This window comes from Calidris pugnax, unplaced genomic scaffold (genome assembly GCF_001431845.1).
Source record: "Calidris pugnax isolate Ruff unplaced genomic scaffold, ASM143184v1 scaffold133, whole genome shotgun sequence".
In the NCBI taxonomy this organism is placed as follows: domain Eukaryota; kingdom Metazoa; phylum Chordata; class Aves; order Charadriiformes; family Scolopacidae; genus Calidris; species Calidris pugnax.
Window position 1 is genome coordinate 6,058,475 of NW_015090977.1, and position 24,744 is coordinate 6,083,218.

Here is a 24,744-nt window from a genome sequence, read left to right on the forward strand (position 1 = left end):
AGTTTTTTTTTTTTTTTTTTTTTGTGCTACCCAAAAGTGGCTAAAAAGTAATAGAAGCGCCTCTCAGGACTGCCACAGGTTTGAAGGGAGGGCAGTGATGGGAATTTGGGTTTCGGGTGCTGCAATTTTAATGCTGAAAGGGAATTTCACATTCAAAATTCGCAAGTAGCTAAGAAAATCTTGGCCCTGGTTTGTGTCCCTGCGAAGCAGACAGCGGCTCCCTGCCGGCTCCGGGAAGCCCTGTGGGAGTCTTGCCACTTCCAGGGTGGTTTTGTTTTTGTTTTTTCTTCAGAGTGCTTAATTAGGTGCTACTCTTTAGAGCCTATCTGTAGGTATCCAGTTGTTAAACACTTTAGTCGCTGATTGAAGGGTGTGATGAGTGAAAAAGGAATATCTTACAGTCTTCATTGGTTATTTTTATCTACTAAATAATAATATAAATCTCATAAAATAAGGGCACTTTAATCAGCCAGAATCTCAAGTACATTTCCAAATAAAACTTTCCACATTCAATTAAGTATGCCTGAACAGGTCACCTGGGAGAACTAAAGCCATTAGCAAATACTAGAGACAGTCAAAGGAAAGGTGAGTGGACTTTGCTTCATCTCCCTTGCTCATTTCTATATTTAAATATGCATTTTGTTCTCTTTCAACTTGCTGTAGTGTCTCTTCTCTTTGCGGGGCTCTAAAACCAGCTGAATTTTCCCCAAAGGGAATTGTTCAAAGGTGAGGTGCTGAGAGCTGAGAATTGGTAGGATGCTAAATGCATCCAAATGAGCTGAAGTTTTGAAGTTTGACATAGTGTAGATGGATGCTGTAGAAGAATCAGACCTGCTTTAGAAGCTATAGTTTAAGTCCATCCTAATTGCAAAAAGTTCATATATTGAACCTTGAGCAAATGATTAATCAAGTGTACTAAGGATTCAGTAACTCATAGCTTGCTATTAAATCTTGGTGTGGTGTGGTCTCATCTGTAACCTGTTTATAACCTCTAGCCAGCATATAATAAGCATGTGTGAATAAAACAAATGTGAATGTGTGAATGAAATGTGTGAATACGTGAAGGAAGGCTCAGGGCATTTTCACTTCAGTGTTAGAGACCTGCTCTTCGGAGTTCAGGGGAAGACCTTTGGGTAAGAGAAGCAACCTTCATTGGACACGAATACTTGAATTTGTATATTTTCCATGCCCAAGCAAGCTTCCGGGAGGCCAAGTGAAGAAAAACCTGTTTAATGTGAATGCAACAGAGACACAGTAAGTGAGATGGTGTCTGCCCTGTGGATTTAACTGGGATTTGAATAGCTTACCTTTGCTAAAGTGAAATAGTCACTCTAGAGCTGTGCTTCTGTCCCTAGAGTGCCTGTGTGTATCAGTGTGTATCAATACCTGATAGGAGGCAGTGAAGATGAAGCCAGACTCTTCTCAATGGTGCCCAGTGAGAAGATGAGGCAATAGGCACAAACTAAAATACAGGTAATTCCATTTAAACACAAGAAGAAACATCTGTACTGTGAGGATGGTTGAATACTGGAACAGGTTGTCCAGTGAGCTGGGGCTTCTCCATCCTTGGAGATATTAAAAACTCAACTGGACATGGTCTTGAGCAACCTGTTGTATTGACCCCGCTTTGAGCAGGGGGCTTGGACTAGACTGTCTTCAGAGGTCCCTTCCAATCTCAATTACTCTCTGGTTCCGTGATGTGCATGTAAAGGAGAAGAGCAGTTTAAAAATGGTGATGAAAGACGGGCTTGGAATCAAGAGTTCAATTTGAAGGGAGGAGACTGTAGAACTTAAATCCAGCAGTGATAGAAGTTACGGGAAGTGTCGTGTGCGGTAATGACTTAATAGGCAGTTGTGATTGTAAAGAGGTGGGAAGTGAAAAGTGATTATGGGTAAGTGATGACAGAAGCAATGAGGGGAGAATAGAGGAGTCTAAACCCAATCACATCTCTGCAATGGGCCAAATGGCAAAAGAGCCAGCAACTGCAGTGAATCTCCCCAGGCTACGCTGCCAGCGTGACTCACGTCTGATAAGGGAAGAACATCTTGTTGGAGGTGAGAAGGGTAGTTTATACTCATATTTATCAGACAAGTAACTGTAGCAAGAACCTCTAAGTGCGCTTGTATCTCTACAGAAAACAGATAAAATACTGATAGCATTGCATCACAGCTGATAACTCATCAACCTGTCGCCAACCAGGCTCCATACAAGCATGTATCCTGGCTAGCTGCTATCTATGCCACCCAGAGATTAAACATAGTCAACTCTTTTGGTTGCAGGAAATCCTGAAAACAATGCTTTCCCAGCCTATTAATGGGGGAGAAAAGTACCACCCAACAAAGCATCACAGTGAACAGTTCTGCCCCCATGTTATTTTGTGTTTTTGGTCTCTGCTGTTAATCCCCTTGAGGGATTAGTTAAGATTACTTGTAGATAAAGGTAGATACTCATCTTCCTTTGTTCCTCCCAGACAGTAAGACACCAAAAGGCCAAAATTTGGCATGAATATTCAGTTACTTAAAAGTCTGGGCTGGACTTGGACTTGACAGTAAGACATGTTCTTCAAGACTGGCATGGAACAATTCACCAGTACTACATATGAAATCCCTCTCTAGCCCTTTACAATACTTATTCTCCGTTTATTAAAGAAGAGTTTGAACCATTGATGTTTGAGAAGGTAGGGTGTGTGACTGGTCCATACCTAGATTTGACACAGCATGCCTGTCAAGTGTGTGAACCCAGGACTTGTATCCACCAATGGAAGCCAGTTGCCCTGGTTATATGTATTTGAAATTTATAAAGCTTTAGGGGTGCACAGAGGTGGAAGATGTATTTAGGCTTATCTGTTCTGCTGTAGCCTTTGTCATCCATCCAGATGCAGAATGGAATTTAAAACATGAGCATCATTGTTTAATGTCATCTTGTCTTTCACGATATGTGGGTGTCCTTGTTTGACTTGGAAACTTTCAGATTCTCAAAGGCGACCCCCTCATTACTGGGAGGAGTAAGAGAAATGGAGTGGTTAGTGTTTAAGCAAATATGTCACCTGCATTTGTAATGTCATTCCATTGCTCAGCTCTCCTAATGAGCTGGAATTTGACTGAGTTTACAGGAGCCAATGCTCTTAGTCACAACACCGATACTCAGAAGCTGTTCCTGGTGTGGTTTGCATCACGGTTAATGGTACATCTTTGCGTACCTGTGGTGGAGGGTGTGGTGTGTCATCTTTAACCACTTGCATCCCTGCAAAGTGCTGATACGGTTGGGAAAACTTAATGGAGTGCAAGAGGAAGGGGTGTTTGTCTGGCCAGACAGTGCAGGTTCTGCTTGGGAAAGGCAAATGCTTGCACGGAAGTGTTGCTGTCAAAAGGGACCACTGTTGTGCTGCCCTTTGAATGTACATTTGATGATCAGAGAGCTGGAGAATCTCTCCTGGAGAAGAGGAGGCTCTGGGGAGACCTTACAGCAGCCTTCCAGTACCTAAAGGGGCTGCAGGAGAGATGAAGAGGAACGCTTGGTCAGGGAGGGGAGCCATAGGACGAGAGGGAGCAGTTTTAAACTGGAAGAGAGAAGATTGAGATGAGATCTCAGGAAGAAATTCTTTGCTGTGAGGGTGGTGAGAGCCTGGCCCAGGTTGCCCAGAGAAGCTGTGGCTGCCCCATCCCTGGAGGGGTTCAAGGTGGTTGGATGGGGCTTTGAGCAGCCTGGTCTGGTGGGAGGTGTCCCTGCCCAGGGCAGGGGGTGGGACTGGATTATCTTTAAAGTCCCTTCTAAGCTAAATCATTCTATGATTGGAGCCCTGTGGGTTTTCTTTGGTCAGCTGACCCTAAATCATTCTATGATTTGAGCCCTGTGGGTTTTCTTTGGTCAGCTGACTCCTGCGATATATCACATTTATCTATCTTCAGCTGATCTAACTGGTCATTTGTGTCTGTCACGGTACCTGGATGTCGTCAGTGCAAGACCCTGCCAGCTGCAGAAATACAGGAGTGTAACTGCACTACAGTTCAGCAATGGTTTTGTCTAGAAACTCAGGGAGATTAAATCAATCCCAATGCTTTCTCTTTACCACTCCTGCGATATATCACATTTATCTATCTTCAGCTGATCTAACTGGTCATTTGTGTCTGTCACGGTACCTGGATGTCGTCAGTGCAAGACCCTGCCAGCTGCAGAAATACAGGAGTGTAACTGCACTACAGTTCAGCAATGGTTTTGTCTAGAAACTCAGGGAGATTAAATCAATCCCAATGCTTTCTCTTTACCTTATTGTCAGTCCACACACATGTGTGACGATCCTAGCTGCCTGGTGGCATGGATGGTTTTCCTTATGCTCATCTTCTTTCCAAGGATGCAAACCTTCATTCTGTGCCCTTGTTTGCTGCATAATATTTGTATAATAAGAGAAGGAAAATATGGCAAACCTCAGCAGTTCAAATATAGAATTTCATGGTGGTGAGCCCTCTTTTGCAAAACTAAATGTAGAATCCATAGGAGGTTAACTTGATGTCCTCATATAGCAAAGGGTGGGGGTGCAGTTGCTGTAGCTGTGTGGAAGATTCTTCTTTCAGCAACATGAGTTCAAACCATGGCTTGTGATTGTCAGTCCACACACATGTATTTTAGGCTCTGCGTGACAATCCTAGCTGCCTGGTGGCATGGATGGTTTTCCTTATGCTCATCTTCTTTCCAAGGATGCAAACCTTCATTCTGTGCCCTTGTTTGCTGCATAATATTTGTATAATAAGAGAAGGAAAATATGGCAAACCTCAGCAGTTCAAATATAGAATTTCATGGTGGTGAGCCCTCTTTTGCAAAACTAAATGTAGAATCCATAGGAGGTTAACTTGATGTCCTCATATAGCAAAGGGTGGGGGTGCAGTTGCTGTAGCTGTGTGGAAGATTCTTCTTTCAGCAACATGAGTTCAAACCATGGCTTTTGCTGGTGCTGTGCATCTGTATGAGTAATGGGCACAAGGTTGGCTGTATCTGAGCCATCGCATCGGTTCGTGTGTCTCTACTCTGAAGGAAACATGGATTCGGGTTGTTTATGCGACCCTTACAAGCTTCTCCACATTGAAATGCAAATACTTAATAACCGAAGCTTAAGGATCATATGATTCTTTAGACAGTAAATCTGGTTGTTCAGAGCTGTACACATATTTGGCAGATTATGGGTTTATCACTGGCAGCTAATCTTTTGGAAAACTGTGGCTTAATTCCTTTTGTTAACTAATTAAAAAGAGAGAAAGAAGTTAAAGCTGTAATTAGAGCTATTAAAACCTGTGTTACTCACTCAATGGTCTATACAAGTAGGATAAATGTATAATTAGCATGTTTGTCCAAACATGATTAAAACCAGTCACGTGTCCCAGGCCATCAAACATTTGTGTGTGCATGAGATTGAGAGGAAAGTCAGTATGAAAATGTGAATACAAACAATGTCATACTTTGCAGAGAAAATACATGAACTATATTTTGGCACATTGTAAATATTTAACTCAATAATGAAAGCTTTTTTTTTCAGATGAAAGTTCTGGAAGGATTGTGTCACACCTATAGCTTTTGGTAGGACAGTGTCATTGGCAACAGTAGTGAGACCAGGTCTGCCCGGCCCCATGAGCTATCGCTGCATTGGCTGTGGTTTGCTGATAGTTTTAGAAATTTAGAAGTTAGTAGGTAGCAAAGTTCTTTTAGTGATTGGTGCATTCCCTGAGGCATAAGGATTTGCATCCCTGCCAAAACTCACATCTTTTTGAGAAGATTTGGTTTCTTTTTTGTTTGGGTTTGTTAGTCTTCCAATCACAAAGTAGTAAATTCTTCAGCTTTAGAAGGAGGGTGTATTTTTTCTTCCACATTGTTAGAAGATGGGAAGGAGGGAGCAGGTCCATTGACTTATCTACCTCACACAGGCATGTACGAGTGCTTTCTCTGTGCACTAGTTTCTGGTGGTGACATCTCTTGGAGGGAAATTCCCAGGAAGACTGTGGTGGTTCCAGGTGTCTCTGACAGCCACCTTTCTTTCCATATCTTGGTGGTTTATTCCATACTGGGATCTTCCCTGGCACATGTCTCATCTGCCCCTTTGGAGAAATGGTCTTGGAGCATCTTTGCATCCTAAACTGCCCCCAGAGCTCTCAGCAGCCATGTGGTGTGGTTCAGGTGTCCCTATGATACCCCTCCCCAGGTGCCCCAATCCAGATGGGGGTTTCTGCCACACAGTCATTCCAAAAAAGCCCATTGCATCTCTACAAACAAGGGATGGTGGCAGCCCTCATGGAGGTGCAGGCATCTCTGACGTGACTGCTAACCAAAATTAAAGACATAAATAAATTGCTTTCTGTAATAGCTCTTGGTTTCAAAAAACTTCAGCTGCAAGCACTGACCCAGAGAGAAGAACTCTGAAGTATTGAGGTTGCTGGGCTTAACCTGTGGAAAAGGAATAAGCTCAGGTGCTGAAAGCTGAGTCAGATGTTTTCAATTTTTCCTGCCAGAGTGAGAACTATTTGCGCAAATTACAGGAGAGTTCCAAAGTAATGTAGAAAGGAATAAGCTGCTTTCATACATATCAATTTCCACTTGGGGAACAGTGAAATTGAGTTAAAAGTCTTAGCTGTTTCTATGGCTTTTAAGCACAGATAATGTAGAGAAGATCTTGGCTGGTGTCAGCCCTTTTTGACTCACTAAACTGCTGAGAATCTTGGGGTGGGACAGAAGAAAAAGCACTTGGGGAAGAATCTAGTGTAGAGGAAATGGTCAGTGTCGTGGTACAGCTGTGGGGGAGAAGGGTGCTCCCTCTGCCTGGGTAGTATCTGCCTTTCTCATTTCTTTATGTTGGTTGTCATGTTCACATACACTTGGAGAGGGAGAGGCATGTTCTTATGGGTGTATGTGTGTATAAAGACACACACACATAACACAGCACTCGTCTATATTGCACACATAGTGGTTTGGGGACCAGTTTCTAAGTGGGTCATGGTATGTCTATGGTCCAAATGAGTAGCAGCATAAGAATTTTGCTTTGTTGTTTATATTTTTTCTTCCTGTATGAAAAATGAAAAGATTAGGCCTCTCTCTGAAAGGACAGCTTTTTGTCTTGGGGAGCTTCCCACCTCTCCCCCTTCAGAGGGGATAAAAACTAATCTTGACTGAGTGATTAGACATGGCAAATGGGGGTTCTACCTTAATGTAACCAATTACTGCATAATTTTGTTGCATAGGTTCCAACAGGATGCGTGCTAACCAAAGATCCAGAAATCTTTCAGCAGGATAAGAAGAAGAATTAACTCTTTAATCCTAGATATAGAGCTCTGAAACTAGGCGCAACATAGAACTGATTATCAGTAATTCCCTACTATTGTTTTAGTCTTTATTTGTATGTTTTGCTGAGTAGTTACACCTAAATAGCTGCATTGTCTGTAGTCTTGAATATATCATCGTGGAAGGGCAACACCATTCATGTCTTTATGTAGATTATGCTTTAATAAGACTGCTTCTATTGCCAACCAAAGTCAGAATCTCATGACTTAAATTTGGAAACTGCTGCCTCAGAGAACATAGTTTAAATATTAAACAGATATTTGGAGTGTGTAAGCGTGGGATAAGCCAGGGAGGAGGATTAGAGGAGGAACTGGAGGAGAAGAATGAAGACGTTACTTGTTGCAGATGATTTCATTGTATTGGGACTCTGTTTTTTTTGATGGAACCGAGTCACTCTTCACCACAACAGGAAAACTCTGTACATTTTTCCTGCTTTACGCAAGGTTTGTACGAGGAACGGCATTATTTGGAGGAAATTCCTGCCCAGTGCATTCACTGGGAGTGATACTGGCTGGTGAGCACAAACGTGTCATTTTTGTGTAGGTATTTCACATTTGAGGAACATCCAATGCATTTATGAATTTCTCATTCTACAGGTGTAACTACCGCTGTGTCCATACTCACCCTGGGGCTGGAGATGACTAGTTTCCCCGTCACCTTCTCCGTGATCCACATCTGAACCTCTTTAAGAAACCAAAATCAACCTCCAGTTCCCCCGCTTTCTCATTCTGTGTGACTCAGTCATTCAGCATGTTTTAAATAGTGTTGCTCATTCCAAACCCATCGGTTACCTGTGCGCCCATCGCTGTCAGCATATTTCTGCAGCGGAGTGGTTTAGCGTTGGGTAATTGGCATAAATTAAACCGCGTGAGTCACGGTGTTGCCCTTTCTGCGTCCACCCACATGTCTCTGTTACGTGTGTGCAGCTTATGGGGAGATGTATGAAGGATAGCAGCGAACAAGGAACTTGCATGCACTCAGAAAATAGGTATTGATGCAGAATTTACGTCAAAATTAGAGGAAGTGAAGAGCACGCAAAAGTATTTGTTTTGTGTGACCACAGGAACCCTCAAGAAATTCTTTTCAGCCAGAGGATTACAGTGAGGAAAACAAAGAAGACGTGTCAGGGGTAGATTTTTGTCTGCTGATGGATGTATTTGTGACTGAGGCACGTGGCTTGATGTCTGCATGGCGTTTTCCGTATTGACGAGCAAGAGCCCTGGATTCTGGCAGGGCTTTGCTGGAGGGCACAAAGGCAGTCGTGTCCCTGGAACTCAACTTTTTCCCATTTGTAGAAAGGGAATCCGTGATTGCTCATGGTTCTCAAAGCACTTCAGTGTTGAAGGACCTATCAAAATCCCTGCTGTTCTTCTCACAAATGATCTATACAATAATAACAATAAATTGAGCATTTGTAGAGGTTACGTTTGTAGACATACAGTTTTCTGCGATTGACTGTTTAATTTCTGCACCTGCAATTACTTCTGGGTGTAGCTTGAGCTGCTTAGATGTCCCAGAACTTGATGGTGCTCATGTGTCAGGTATTTAGGTGCCAAGATACTGTGCCTTGTGGCTTTGCACGGCAGGACCTAGAAAACTGCGAGTGCAGAGAAAGAGATTGACTTAAAAACTGGGTGCTGACGGATGAACAATTCCTTTTCATCCCTTTTTAGGCAGTGTTGTGCTGCGTGTGAAGTCCCTCTCCTTGGTCTGTGGGATTCCCCTTCGCTCAGAAGGGCATGTAACTCTCTGGGCAACCTTTTAATGCCCTTGTAGCCTGCATGTTGTCCTGTGTGGCTCTTGGTGCATCCAAGCTCAGACTGTGACCCAAGGTTTTCAGCAGTGCTCAGTGTTGGCTCATTCTGCCTTCCCACTGGGAGGGGGAGATTTTTGCTTTTTCCCAAGGCGAGTGGTGCTTAACACCTTTGGAAAACTTTCCTAATTCAGTAACTTCTAATCGAGGAGCAAATCGAGAATTTGGGGGCATGCAGGTTCAACTCTTCCACAGCTTCACAGAGCCTGTAGCATTTCAGCAGTCTTAGCTTGTCCCTTGGCAGGTCGGGGTTGTGCCAGGCAGGTTGTGCTTTTCTGGACCCCAGAGTGGGATCCCTCCCACTCATCCTCCTCCCCACACCTTCCTCTGCCAGCACATGGGCTTAGGAGCGAGCTGTACCCTGAGAATAAACTGAGCATCTTCTCCTTGCCTTGGAGCATCCTCTTGAGTGTCACTGGGTAGACATGTGTTATTACTGCTTTTCTTTCATGCCTATAAATCTTCACAAAAAACTCGTCCCTTTCCTCCCCAAATTAAGGCAAATTAAGAGAGTCTGAGGTTCTAAAAACGAAATGCGTACAAAGGATGACTTCCCAGCTACGTGGGTTTCTGTTTCCCTGTTTGTGCAGCTTTCGCTGTTGTCCATCCAGAATTCAAAAAGGTGAGGGGAGACCTGCTAACCTGTTTTTCTTTCTTTTCTCAGTATTTCTGGCTTCTTGTGCTCTCGCGAGGTTTGGTCGGTATCGGTGAAGCAAGTTACTCCACCATTGCCCCAACCATCATAGGAGACCTTTTCACCAAAAACACGAGGACCCTCATGCTGTCCGTTTTCTACTTTGCAATTCCTCTTGGCAGGTAAGTGCCATAAAGCTGCTTTTTTCTGGTTTTGGCTTTTCTCTGAAAGTAAGCTCACACAGATCTTAAGCTGCTAATGATGATAGTTCTTCTGTCTTTGGTCGGAATGGTTTAGACAGGAAAATATTGTGAGCAGTGACTAATTAGTTGCAGGAATTGGATTCTTTTCCTAGCCCTGTTACTGGTTCATGTGTGACTTTTGGGAATTAGTGGGAAGGAATTTTACTTTATTTTTACAGCAATGAGGTGGAAAATGAATCAAAATATTTTAGCTTTTTGGTTTTTTGCAGTATTAAATTAAGTTGTCTTTTGAGTAGTATATAGTATAGTATGTATAGTATTTGAGTTGTATATTGGTTGTCTGAATCATTGCTTTGATTCACGTGAGGTCGAGGCATTCTTTAGGCAGTGTCTTTTAGGTTACTCTGAAATCAAGGTCTCTTAAGACACTGGGCTGAGTTTTCAAAAATGAGCAAATGGGTACCTGCTTCTATGTGACAGTTTAAATATCAGAGGTTTCAAGAGGAGTGTGCTATATAAAATACACAATTGGAAGTTTTGGCTTTTAAAAATATTTGTAGTTTAAGCTCAAATTCTGCCCAACCTTGAATTTGGCCAAGCTGACTAAGTTTGGAAAATGTGACAAAGCCAATCTTAGATGAGTTGGTCCTTACAGTACCAGTGGCCAGGCCATTTTGGTGCTATTGCTACTGAAACAGGAATTAGGAGAAATTGTGAAGTCTAGTGTAGACAGTGATGCTGAAAAGAGGAGGTGTAATGACCGGTCACACTCAATCTTGACCCCAAGCTGTGGGGAACAACTGAGCTCATAGATCCCTGGTGAAAAAGGAGACAGACTCAGATTTGGAGTAGTTATTTCCTCTGGCTCTTTCTTTCGGTTGAGTTCCCTTATCAGCCCAATCAGTATCTAATTGTTGGGACAGGAGGGAATCTGTGATTTTATTTTTATTTTTATTTTTTTTTAAATCGTGGCTGACCCTCTATTGTATTGTAGGGAGGGTGGGTTCGCATAGTTTGCATGCCGAGTTGGACAACATCCTGTGCAAAAGTGGCATCGTGGGTTCATTCCCACCAGGGACAACATGAGCAGCAGTTTATTCCTCCCCCCAACTCAGGAAAAACTTCTGGTTTAGGCTGGTGTATTTTACAAGTTAGAGCACTCATCCCTGAGAGGAGGCTCACAAACATCCATTTGCTCCTGAGAATAAAGGTAGCCAAACCCTTAGCTGGTGAAAAGAAGATTTTCCCAAGGGGGCCAAGGATGCCAAGTATTTACATAGGAAATTCAGAGAACTATACTAGCAAGAAATAACAGATACTCATTCTGTTGAGCCTGATTCTGGGACTTAATTCTCTCAACACACAACAGAGGTTTGGATCTATGGTTTGATTTTGGGACCTGTTTGTGTAAAAAGCCCAGTTTTGGGGTGATTATAGATGGCAACCTCCAAAACTGAGCAGATTGACCCACAGCAGCCCTGGCGACTGTTAGCTAAGGCAATCTCAGCAGTTTGGAAGAAAAGGAAATTCACATCCATTCAGTTCACTTTGAGAAAAGCATGGCTGCTTTCACCTTTATTTAGTCTCTTGTGAGCCACTTTTTGTGACCACAGAGTAATTCTGAGCATGTGGCTGAAGGTCCTGCTGCTCCTTTTTCTTCAGAGGGGATTTCCAAGCTCCAGGTCTGATGTTCTCCCATCAGACTGTCTTGCATATTCTTCTTGGTTTTTTTCTTATAAGCTTGCAATAAATGGTCTCTTCATGGGTAATTAGAACCAAGTGCTATTAAATGACAAGAGAAGATTTAATGATAGAAAATATGGTGTGTCCTTGAAGGGCACTTCTTAACTGAGAGCTCGAACATAAAATTGTTCAGTATCTATATTAGTGCACAGAAGGGCCTGATGTAGAAATTGAATTGAGAAATAAAGTCTTTTTGAGGCTTTGTTTCCACCCACTGTAGATTGAAAGGTCAGCTTCAAACTTGAGATCAGTGGCTGAATTTCCATCAGATTTGAGCATTTTTAGATCAACTGTGCTGGGAAGAGTTAGATATCAGCCACCATCTGCTCCATCCCCCGTGTTTCTTCCTGCAGGAGAAGAGCACCCAGGGCATACAACTGATTGTGCCTCTTTTTAACTTTTCTTTTAGGACAGCTGGGACTGTGGTACTCTGTTCTACAGACTGTTATACCTCTGACTGACTCTCCCCTTTGTGCTTCTTGCAGTGGCTTGGGATACATCACTGGGTCAAGCGTGAAGCAGGTTGCTGGAGACTGGCACTGGGCCTTGCGGGTAAGCCACTCTTAATAACATCTTAATTACAGTTGCATCAGTTGATCAGCGTTAGGAAGAGTGCTATCACACAATACCTCAACCTGTTATTATATATAGAAGGTAAAGGATTGGAAATTACATCTGTGGAGGTGAAGTGCATAGCAGATGCGTTCTCCTAGCAAATGGGAGAGGTCTGTAGGTTTGGCTCGTTGTACTTGGGTGTTTTCCCTGCCTGGGAACAAGAATTTTCCAATCACTTTATTATCAGTCAACCATGATTTCTTGATGGGGATGGGAAGACAAGGCATTGGCCTTAAATCAACTCCACAGTCTTTCAGTTCCCTGCTGTCAAGAAACTCCGAGAATGGCTTCCTGCTTTGAGGAAAAAACACTTTGTTCCAGTTTCCGCTTGTTTTTCTGCCCTGAGACAGTCGGTTTCCTTCTATTTTAACCTCTTGGGACCCTGATAAATGTGTTGAAAAGATAATACACTCCAATCACATAGGCACAAACAGATCCTGCACACAAAGATGTCTTGAAAGAGCTGAGAGGAAGCAGCCCAGCAGAACTGCTGTCTGACCTTTGGCTGGCTGGGTGGCACGAGCCCCCGTGAGGTGCATTCTCTGGCTCTGGCACTTCATGAAGACAACCAATCTCCTGAAGCTCAGGCCAACACCGTTTATAACAGCAGGTGATGAAATACATGGGTTCTCATCTCAAGCAAATGTGCCCTTCTGTGACACAGACCATTCTCTCCCTGTCCAGCAAGGGTAAGCAAAGCCAGGAAAATCACCGTGAAGGGTTCATCTGCAGCTGGGGGAGTGGAGAGGAGTTTCCAGCTGTGAACCTGAAATGAAAAGTTTAATAGCCTACAGCTTCACACCAAGAGGATGGCTACTTCGTTCAACAGCAGAAATTCTTTAGGGATAAAACTAACTTTAGACCAGAGTAAGCAAAAGGAATAAGAAACCCCGAAGCTCCTTCTCCTGGCCAGGGGGCTTTAATGAGGTTGACTCATTGGAGCACTCTTGTGTTTCTGTCTGTAACACCCAAATCATTAATTTGTGCAAAGAAGTCCTCACTGGCATGTTTCTCTTCAGATGAAGTCTCCATAGCTATCCTGACAAATCCATGCTGTCCGCAATTTACCCCTTATCATAGAATCATCTGGGTTGGGAGGGACCTTTAAGATCATCAAGTCCAACCATCAACCCAAAACTGCTAAAACTGTCATTAAAACATGTCCCTCAGCACCACGTCTACCCACCTTTTAAATGCCTCTAGGAATGGCAACTCCACCACTTCCCTGGGCAGCCTCTTCCAATGTTTGATAACCCTTTGTGTGAAGAAATTTTTCCTAATGTCCACCCAAAACCTCACCTGTTGCAACTTAAGGTTGTTTCCTTTCATGCTGTTGCCTGTTCCTTGGGAGAAGAGGCCAACCCCACCCCTTGCTACACCCTCCTTTCAGGGAGTTGGAGAGAGCCAGAAGGTCTCCCCTCAGCCTCCTTTTCTCCAGGCTGAACACCCCCAGCTCCCTCAGCCTTTCCTCATAAGACTTGTGCTCCAGACCCCTCACCTCACCCTCACTTATGGGGTCATGATTTCCATTATAAGTGACACTTTGACGCATGATTCCCCAACTGTGAAAAATCGTAGGGAGTCTGCCAAGCTGTACGCTTCTATGATGGTTGCTTGGTTCCTGTAGTCAAACAACACACGTTGAAAGCTTCCAGACATCAGTGTAAAGCAGCTTTTGTCCCTGTGGCAATTACTGTGCTCTTCCAAGATGTGAAAGATTCCGCCAGGTGATGTTACCCTCTGTGATCTCCCGTGGTCTCCAGGAATCATCAGGAATAATCTGTACCTCAGTGAGCTGAAGAAGACAGAAGGGCACTTTGACAAGCAGCAGCTTTGTCTCTGGATCTAGCAGTAATGTCTGAGCTTCATTGGAGCATTGCTGAATGTCCATGGATATTGTCCTGTTTGGGGATTAAGCATCTAGATAAAAATCAAAGAGACTTTAAATTATTTGACCCTAGAAAATCCTGGCATTTCCTTTTTTTTTTTTTGACCAGCGCTGTGTCTTGTGTTCAACTGTAATAAGGATACTGTGTCAGGCTTCTTTTATCCCTGGATGAGGGATTTTCCTGACTTTCCAGTTCTGAAATATTTTTGTCTTGTCTTCCCTTCCCTAGAAGAATTTTGGGTTTGTCATCTTTGGACATGAAACAATGCTCTATGTGTAGAGGCCATTCTCCAGTTATTATAGGAAGCCTATTTTTTTTGGAACAGGAATTTATTTTTAACACAGTATATATAGAAGAGATGATAGTTCAGTGAAAATCCATGTTCCTGTTTTCCTGATGGAGCTATTTTCCAATCTGGTGATGATGGAATTTCAGTGTCAGAACAAGAATCATATTTGTAGCTTGCAAAACATTGCAATATCTTTGTATTTTTGTCTAGTGGTTGGGAGAAAGGATTGGAAACTGGGAACCCAAACCCCTGCATGTGTCGTTTTCCCATCTTCCATCCTGAATTTTCAATGTTTCTTTCGACAACTGTATACCGAGGGAATCTGAAGAAGCTGCCTGAGGATGGGAAGCTGTTGTGGGTTAGCTGGAAGGGGAAAGCACGTCAGGGAAGGATTTCCAAAGCCAGCAGGTTCCCTACATCCAGAAATCTTTCACCTGGCCTCGTGGCCCTTAGAAAGCTCCTGCTCTCTCCCAAAAACTAGTTGGTTTCAGCCCAGCCCTAAGTAGGCTTCCAAAGAGTTAAATGTCACTGAAGAACTGTATTTAGATGACTCTTGGTACTTTAATAACACAAAGAAATGCGCTGTTCTCAAAGCTACATGTTTCCAGTGTGAGGTGAGAGAGTCCAGGGAATGTCAGGGAGGAAGGAGAGGGGCAGATGCCTCCGTGTGCTCACAGGTTCTGGCTGTAAAGAACCGACTCGCCGAAATGAAACTAATGTACTCTGGTCCCTACTGACTACTCAAAGCAAGCCCTGCTGGCTCCCGGGCTAATTCCCTGATCCTTTCTTGCAGGTATCTCCACTCCTGGGAATGATAACGGGGACACTCATCTTGATATTTGTACCTGCTGCTAAAAGAGGAAATGTTGAACAACTTGGGGGACAGCTGAAGGCTCGGACCTCCTGGCTGAGAGACATGAAAGCGCTGATTAGAAAGTAAGAGCACTCTAATAAAACCCATTCTTTGCCTCTAATGCTTAATTGGAGCATGCAATGGCCTGTACTTCTTAGCTCTGTGAGACTGGAATACGACAACCTGCAGGGAGTTGCAGGAAGCTTGGTCTGTGGACCTAGGAAAGAAAATCACAGTTACATTTCCATGAGGCATCGACTGCAGTGACAATGATGGATCCCAGCTCCTGCTCTAACCTTTCCAAGATTCAGATCTAAGAGAGCGTCTGCTTTGTTTGGCTCATACTTCAGACAAATCAAGGCTTTTGAAGTGTAGAAATTGCTGTGTTCCTGTATTAATTGTTGTGCCACTGTTGCTCAGATGCTTAGATCCTTTTTCTTCCTTGAAAGAGCTTCTCTGCTGAGGCGAAAAAAGAGAGTTTAATGCCAGAGCAATTTGAGAGGAGAAAATACGCAAAAGCTTGCACTGCATGGCAAGTTTAAATATATATGTTTATAAAACCACATGTGACTGAATGCACAAGCACTGAATGTGCTTGGGTGCTTGTATGTGTGCACAGAAGATGATGTGCTCCTGGGTGTTTGAGCAGCTGCACTCGCTTCCAGAAAGCTGCTCTGTGAATGGGCAAACACTTGTGCAATGTGACACTGAGTTCACAAGTCCAATCTGTGAATGGGCAAACACTTGGACTTGTGAACTCAGTGTCACATTGCACACTTAGGGTGTCCTTCATTTTTAGGACTGCTGGCTATGAGGCCTTCCTGGTATTGTCAGCCAGTATCAAAGGACTGTGAAAATTGATGATGGTTAATTTATCAATATTTCTATATTACTTTTTTGTTAGATTATCCAAGTAGTAATCATATGGTGGCATGGACAGGGAAGGAGAAGGGAAACTGGGTAAACAGGGGTGATTACAGTGAAAGCCCTGTAATTCACACATCATCTCTTAGTGACCAAGTACTGATTGTCTTCTGAAATGCTCTTGTGAAACATGGTCTCTTTGAAGCACCTATGAAGAGTTAAGTACCTTATTATCAATGGAGCATCACCTCTGAGGCAATATTCCACGCCTCTTATTCTCCGTTGCTTTGTACCTTGTAATACCTCTGCCCCTTGGCAAAGGGAGGTGGCTGGGAAGGGGCAACGCTGTGTTTTGTCACCAAATCCTGTCCTGGGGCTCCTGCTTGGTCACTTTTCCTACTAAACCTTCCCTTGTGCCTCCACAGCCGCAGCTACGTGTTCTCTTCGTTGGCCACCTCAGCTGTCTCCTTTGCCACAGGGGCCCTTGGCATGTGGATCCCTCTCTACCTGCACAGAGCACAGGTCGTGCAGAAGACAGCAGAGACTTGCAGCTCACAGCCTTGTGGCACCAAAGATAGGTGAGACTCATGCTCTGCTGCTTTAAAGAGGGGGGTGAGGGGGTGGGGGCTTAGTTACCAGAGGAAACAGGCAAGTCCCACGGCGTCGAGTTGCTAGAATGTCTGTAATTTCCTCTAGGTCTTTGCAACAATGATAGGAAATGCTGTGATTGTAAACTAGGTTTTATTTCTCTTCTTTTCTTCATTGCGTGGAGTCAAACCAAGGGAGAAGCAGTGACCTCAGCTCTGTCTTAGTTCCCAGGGGTAGAAAAGAGACCGCTGTCTTCACCTTAGAAGATGCTTGGAGAGCTGAGAGAGAAAGTGGTTTCTTAAGCCTCAGGCTGTTTTCTGTGGTAGGAGCACAACCAGCTGGCAATTTGGGTGGCCACGGTGGTGCTCCTATAATTCAGGGTGCTCCTAAAGGCTGCAAGGAACTGACCCTGAAGACTTCTGTTGTTGTGTGAGGGAGGACTTGGCCATGTTTCATGGCTCTGCACGCTGCTGCCTGTGCTGAGTTTTGCTGGAAAATGATGCAGAGATCTGGGACACTTTGCTCTGGGCTGCTGGATGTCACCCAGTGGCTTGTTTTTTCAGTCTCAATTATATAATTTCACTTGCAGCACATAAACTGTGGAAAGCAATTCATCATTTTGTGCTTTACCGTAATAGCACAAAATATAAAATGCTAAAAAAGGCATTTCTCCAGGTGAATAAAAGATATGAAAAACTGCCTTTTGTCAGCCTTTTTGCTTTTTAGCTTGTGAGGGGAAAATCAACATTAGGAAAAACCTTCTTGCTCCACCTGCCACAATCCCATCTCAAGTAAGCTACTTATTGGTTTGGAGTGCCATCACCCAGAGCACCCAGCGGGCAGTCTCGGTCTCTTCTGCAAAAATGCAGCGAGCAGAAAATACAGCTCCAGTCAGACTGCCCATCTGCTCTCTGCAGAGAGAACTTTTCCACTCCTTGATGTCACCAAGGTTTTGAGCTGCCCTGGAGCTACGGTAATGGAGCTGCCAAAGACTCTGTAATCCAAGTCCTGCACTACGATACGGAGAATCCGTGACAGCTCCTGGCTCTTTAAATTTAAATTAAGGCATTTCAGATGTGTAACGTAACAGCAGAATAATCTAATCGGGCTTCTTTGAAGTGGTCTGAAAGGAGTTAGAAAGTCAAAGAATGTTGAAAGTCACTGGTATTTAGAGTCTTGTTGGGTTTCCTTTCCCTTAAGCTTCCCAGTGCCTTCCGTGATTTCCCCTTACATGATGAGTGGGCAGGTTATTACTTAGTTTTGTGCATATGTAATTAGCTGTACAACGCACTTGATAGGACACCCAGTTCCACACAAAGAAGCAGTAGGAGCCCTTTGCACTTTACATGTTGATCAATGCCTGTGTATGAGGCTGAATTTCATACGCTGTGTTTTTCTTAATTGCAGGACAAGAGTGCTAAAGTCACAAGCACTCAGCAGGGGAGCTCATTGGTTTTATTTAAATTTGCAAAGCCAACATGCAGATTCCCATTAGTCAGTTTACCCTAATCATTTGTTCAAAGACCATGCCCATTTTTTGGAAAAACTCTAAAAAATATAACTGTATCCTTTTATTTTTTTTTTTTTTTTCTTTTTAATAGCTTGATCTTCGGAGCAATCACATGCTTCACTGGCTTCCTGGGTGTAATCACAGGGGCCGGGGCAACCAAATGGTGCCGGTTGAAAACCCAGCGAGCCGATCCTCTTGTCTGTGCTGTTGGCATGCTGGGATCAGCCATCTTCATCTGTCTGATCTTCGTGGCTGCCAAGAGCAGCATCGTGGGAGCCTACGTAAGTATAATCCTTTGCATATGTTGGTCTCATTCCTCCCTTCTCTACCAAACCCCTTGGAAGACTGTGTGCATTGTCCCCTGCAGGAGATGTTGGTCTTGCTCTTCTTCTCAATGTCCTTCATTTTGCCCCCTTGGCATTTTGGCTCTATCTAGATGTGCCTGGAGGGAAAATATGTCTCAATTACTTATCCCCTCGCTGTCATCAGGCTTTAGAGCTGGGGATTTAGCTCATGTGTGGAAACCCACAGTTCCCTGTGTTTGGGTTGTTCTATCGCTACCTCTATCCATACTTCTGCTGCTCTTGCTTAATGTTTTGGTACAGGAAAATTGGCCACTTCCTTTACAATAAGGGTGTTATAGCTGCAGTGGTACCAAATTATAATTACAGTATAATTTGTCTGTGGGCACGCTTCTGGCTGCCTGTAAGTACCATTAATTTCTGTAACTGGGTAGTTCGCTGCAGACCAATATTAATTACCATGTCATTTCAATTTGTTCTTATCTGTATTACCATAGCACCTGAAAGTCCTAGTCATAGCCCAGGAACCCACAACACTTGATGCTGCACAAATGCAGGTTAAAATACGGCCCCTCCCAGTGTGTTTATAATCGAAGTTTATAAAAAGAAATCAGATAGATCCACACAAACTGAAGGGAAAGGGAAAAACTGAAGTGTAATAACCCAGCCCCCTCTGGCTATTTATAAGGTGTCAGAAGGAGATTCGGTCCCCTAGTTTGTGGCATGGTCTGGAGCTCACCTTTGATTTGGAAGAAAAACAATCACCTCAGTCACCCTGTGAGAGGGTGTTACTGGTTGGCCAAGCATTAACCCTCCTTTCGTCGTCAGCCGTCTCCACGTGAAGAGACCTGTCACATCCCTCCTCCTCTCCGTGCATCCAGACCTGTGATTTTCTCCTTTCTCAGACCTGATGACAGACAGGTTCATTTGGGGTGTTTAGCCTCTTTATGCAGAAAGTCCTCCCTTTCTAAGCTGGAAATACCAATTTCAAAAATTTTGACACGAAACATGGTTAATGGTCTCATTTTCATCTTTTTTTTTTTTTTAATAGCTGTGTGACTAATCTAGTTAGTGTAAATATATAAATATAGATGGCATCATTTAAGCAATCTTAGAAACAATATATTTTATTATGCATGAGCAGTAAATCTAATAAAGAGTCAATCACTGGCAAAGGAAGTTATATCTGAATATGGAGGGGGTATGAGGAATATAAGTGTATTTGCTGATGCCCTTAGGCTGATGCATACATTTCCTGCAGGTGACCTTGCCCCTCCGTAGCCCTAAATTTGCTTTCTCTGCTGCTGGAAGCCTGATGCATGGAAATCAGACAAGAGTCTAGTTACTGTGCTGATTGGGGAATCGGAGATCTGAACACTCTTTATAGCTCCTACACGTGACAGTGGGCGAGTTGTTTAACATGATTTTGCCTCTGCAAAGCAGCGTTCTGGTCTGTTCTCCATCATGGTTGTATTTCCAGACCTCCTGTGACTGTCCTCACATTTCTCTTATTGATCACACCGTGCTAAAATTGAAGGGCTACTGGGTTTGGACCCCTCATTGGCTTAGACCCTTAAAATTATCACTTCCAAGCATTTAGATGGGTCCCCATGAGATGCTGTTGTGTCACACTGAGCTGTGGTGGCCACCAGATCACCATCTCTCTCCCTGCTCTAGTTAATCACTATCTAGTTTTTCATTTCAACTGATACTGGCACTAGCATAAATGAAGTGTTCAGCACTCCAGCAAGAATCAGCAGACCCTTTGCGTTTTAATTTATTGGGTTTCTGGGTTTGGGGTTTTTTTTGGAAAAGACCTGCATATCCTTTGGCATGATCCCCTTGTCCTTTACAGGCTGCTGCTCTCTTCCTCCCCTGAACACAAGTACCTTTTCTCCTTTGCTCAGTCCTGTCTTGCAGGTGGTTTTGACCCCTCAGGGCAGCAGCTATTCCTGTTCTGTAGCAGCCACTTCTACCCAGAGCAGGTAGACAGACTTCTTTTTTTCATCCAGGCTTTTCATACTAATCCAGTAAGTTATTGGCAGTGGCAGAAGTGGCTGGAAAGGTGGAATAAACCAGCATTCTGTATCACTTAGCTGCCTAGACACTTGTGTTTCTGTCTTTTACTATCTTGTTTGGCTTTATAGTCCAAGCAGTTCTTACTCTATTTTCCTTGCAACACATGTATTTGTGCATTGTAGTCCAGCTCCTTAAAAGAGCAATTTACATATCTTTAGGTCCCACTCTTACTCAAATATGTACTTTTTGAAATGTTGGTTTTCAAATCTGTCTCTTGAAACCCGTTATCTCTGTGGAGTCATTGTATCATGCTGCTCAGACATTTCAACTGCAGATTTTAGACTAGTTTAAATTTCTAAGTGACTGGAGGGATTGCTTTGCCTTCCTTTTGTCACTGTTCCAAGTTCCTGTTGTACCTCAATTTCAGCATCTATTTCAATTCCTCAAAGACGTTTTATGGTCTTGCAGAAACAGCAACTCCCAGGGTAAAACCTTGCCATGGAGCTTTTACAGCATCTCAGGCTCAGCCCTGGGGACTTTCAGTTGACACGGTGTTGGTGACTTACCTACTGCTGAGGCATCAGTATTGCCCAACACTGAGATGGTGTTAGACTTTCTTCAAATTCCAGAGTATGTCTGGGAGTCTTACCCATCATTTCCAAGAGAAATACAGATAATGAAGATGTATACAGAGAGAGATTTTGCAAATAGCCATGGAAGGAGTTTATAACCTGCTTAGATCTTGCTGTGGGAGCTGCTGGTGCGACCACCCCGAAAGTACTTCACTTCTCATTTCTAAAAATCAGCACTTGCTAACTGATCACATAAACAGAAGACTTGAGGGGGACGTAACTTCTATCAGCTCATCACAGGTGGGCAACTGGACACCAAGTGGAGGTGGTGAGATATTTTACAGCACAGCTGGATTGGGAGGAGGATAGATCTCCAGAGCTGAAATCTCAGTGTAAAATGAGGCTTTGAACAGTGTGTGAGGAGTCCAAGCCATGACCGTTTCAGGAGCTATTGATCTGTCTGGAGGCTGCCCTATTTGCAGTAAGCATCCCTAGATTCTCTCTCCAGCAGAAATACCACGTATCCTCATATGCCCTTTGCAGTGGTTGAACTCATTTATATAAATCCCCATTAGCAGCTGAAGGACAGAATTTTTTTAATGCTAGTGTCTTTTGTCCTACTTTTTGATCTTCCTCTTGTTCCTCTTTTCCTTTTACCAGTATCCACGTATTAAGCACGTGTGTCATGGAAACGTGTTGGGTGAAACACAGGTTCAGCCATCAAAACTGGTACCCTCTGAAGTTTGTAGCATTTCAATGATTTATTTATAGGACTTGTGCTGAATTCCTGCAGAAGGGGGCAAGTTTCACTTGCTGCCCGTAGCAATTCATGTGTGTCTCATGTGTAGGTAATTTCTATAACCTGAAGGCAAGCAGTTGCCTGTTTGCAGTGCTGTGCAGACAGGCAGGGCATGTCGATGCTGCGTTCAGAGCTGTGATTACATCTTTCCCCAGCTCAATTTGATCTCTCCAGCCACAGAACCCCAGGAACAGCCCCTGCAGAGCTGCAGGAGGAGAGATTTCAGCTCAGGTCCCTGAGAGCCCACCTGGGGCTCCGCTATGTCCTCGCTGCCTGAGCTCCCACCATTGGATCTGAGGATCCCATCACCATGATTTAGGAGAGATTTCAGCTCAGGTCCCGAGAGCCCACCTAGGGCTCCGCTATGTCCTTGCTGCCTGAGCTTCTGTCATTGGATCTGAGGATCCCATCACCATGATTCCTTGGATCTGTGTTCCTCAGCCTGGCAGTTGTCCTTTCCAGTGAGAGCCAGATGCAAGGCAGACCCGTGGGCAGTGGGAAAATGGAAAGAGGAGGTTTCCTTACTGCCTGCCCAGCTGGGCTGTAATGGCTGGCTCGGACACCATCACGGAGGAAGCAGATCCAGTCACAAAAAGAGGGGAACAGGGAGGGAGAACGTGTGGGAAACAAAGACAATTTTAGAAACAAATAGAGGAAGCTTTCTGTAGGTCAATGCGTAAGACTCGCTAAATAAAGCAAACTATTCCAGGCAGTGACATGATGGTCGGAGGGGTTTAGGCAATCTCACCAGTGTGTGGGAAAGACAGTCATGGTGGTCACGTCTGAGCCAAAGCTGCCAATCTTGGATGTCCTCCTCCCACCCCAAACTGTGCCTGTGCAAGGAACAGGGACTGGGATGGTGACTGGGACTGTCGGCCCCTCAGAGCTCACGTGGACACCACCAAACCACATCCCTCTGAACGTTTCCTCAGCGCAAAGCGCACCGTGTCTTTCTCAACGGCTTTGTTTCATTAATGAATTGTAGCTTATTGAGCATAACAAAAATTGAACATAAGGCAATTAAAAAGGGAATCTTCAATTACCAGAATCCAAATCTCCGTAGCTGTTATCTTCAACTACCAGTAGGGATCTCGGGAGTAATGTTTTCTCTCTAGATGCCACAAAAAGAAATGGGTTATCTGGGCAAAAAACAGTCTTTTAGGGGGGACATCTAGTAAAGTTTTGCTTGGTTTTTGGCTGGCGGGGAGCAGGGGAGCTGTTTTTTACGAGTCTGGTTATTTATGTAGCACTTCATCTATGTGTTCTGCTCTTCATCATACACAAAGGAAGAGGGAAATGTGTGTGTTTCATCCTATTGAACCTACATTTCTTTGTTAAACTGTTAATCTATGGCATAAAAGGAAAAGTTTCATGATCGAACTGCGGGTAAAAAGCTTTTTGATGAAGGTCTTGTACCTCCTGAAGCCATGTCACCCTTGCTCCATTGGACTCATTTTGATGAACATTGTCTTTTAATGATGAGGCCAGGTTAAGTTAGTTGTTTCTTGATCATTTCAAGCTCTTCAACTGCTGTGTTTGTAGAACCATTTAGTGAACTGCACCAGGGAACTGATTTGGATTAAAACTAAGAAAAATAGGCAAAACAAGCCCCTCTTCCCCTGTCTCTCCCCGACAAAAGATTCTTTGCTCCATCTCAGTTTCCTGGTCCAAATCCCAGGGGTACCAGCCCTGCTGAGTAGGCAGGGTGGGATGGGAGTAGGTGGGGAGGGAGAGCTAGGGGTGGAAAGGATTTGTGGTGGCTGTTCATACCACAGCAATGCAAAAAGAAGCCCTCACCTCACTACATCCACCGGGCTTTTAATGTCTCTTGTTGGCCATCTCCACAGAGTCAAGAGTTATACTTCACCATAAGGTGTTGCAAAACCCACACATAAGTCCTCTCCTGACTGTACGTAGATGTTACCAATGTAATGCTTAAGTGCCCAGGACTATGTGTCCCTCAAAAAGGACGGCCATGTGCTAGCAGGGGAGGGAAGGGATCTGCACATGGTGGGTAGGGAATCTCAGCTGGTTTGCTACAGAGCTTAACGCATAGCTTAACTCCCAGTGACAAAAATGCTGGTGTTTTGGGGAGTTGTGGCCTTCTTGCCTTATCTAACCGACTTTTTGAAACAAAATGATGCATGCATGGAAGCCCAGGGCTGTCTCTTCTTGTTCTTAATGTCCTTCTGTTACCAAATGTGTCAGCCTTTAATTTAGCTGCCCTGTAGATCATAAACAGTTTACACTAATGAAGTTGCAGGCCAAGCCTCTAGAGCTCTGATAAAAATCTATAGTTTTCTGATATTCAGGATAAACCACAACAATAACAAGGAGTGTATTGTGTAGGTTTGAAACAAATAAGCAACAAAGGAAAGTATGTGACAGGTTATTTTTCCCTTGAATGTCAAGTGAATAAACCGTCTCCTTTTTGTGTGTTTTGTTACAACAGATTTGCATTTTTATCGGAGAAACTCTTCTGTTTTCAAACTGGGCTATCACAGCAGACATACTAATGGTGAGTGTACCTTGGAACAGCATCTTTCTCTTCTGGTGGCCAGAGCAGTCTGTCAGCTTGCAAGAACAACCTGAAGTTCACCATTTCTTCCAAGCACTTAACCCCTACTTCAACCTTTTTTTTTTTTTTTTTTTTATTAGTTCTTTCTTTTTTTTTTACTTGCTGAGAAGGAAAGTGAGATAAAGAGAGAGAAAGGAAAAAAGGTTATTCTT

The 24,744-nt window shown here is 43.7% G+C and overlaps 1 protein-coding gene across 1 annotated transcript in view; it reads left to right on the top strand.

Annotated features, from left to right (window-relative positions):
* The window catches only part of LOC106894400 (protein spinster homolog 2-like), a 174,816-nt gene that overhangs the window by 89,014 nt on the left and 61,058 nt on the right, over window positions 1–24,744 (top strand). The window contains exons 6-11 of the mRNA XM_014953033.1: window positions 9,799–9,950; window positions 12,200–12,266; window positions 15,301–15,443; window positions 16,650–16,802; window positions 18,414–18,603; window positions 24,467–24,532. Coding sequence (XP_014808519.1) covers window positions 9,799–9,950; window positions 12,200–12,266; window positions 15,301–15,443; window positions 16,650–16,802; window positions 18,414–18,603; window positions 24,467–24,532 — 771 coding nt within the window. The remainder of the gene's footprint in view (window positions 1–9,798; window positions 9,951–12,199; window positions 12,267–15,300; window positions 15,444–16,649; window positions 16,803–18,413; window positions 18,604–24,466; window positions 24,533–24,744) is intronic.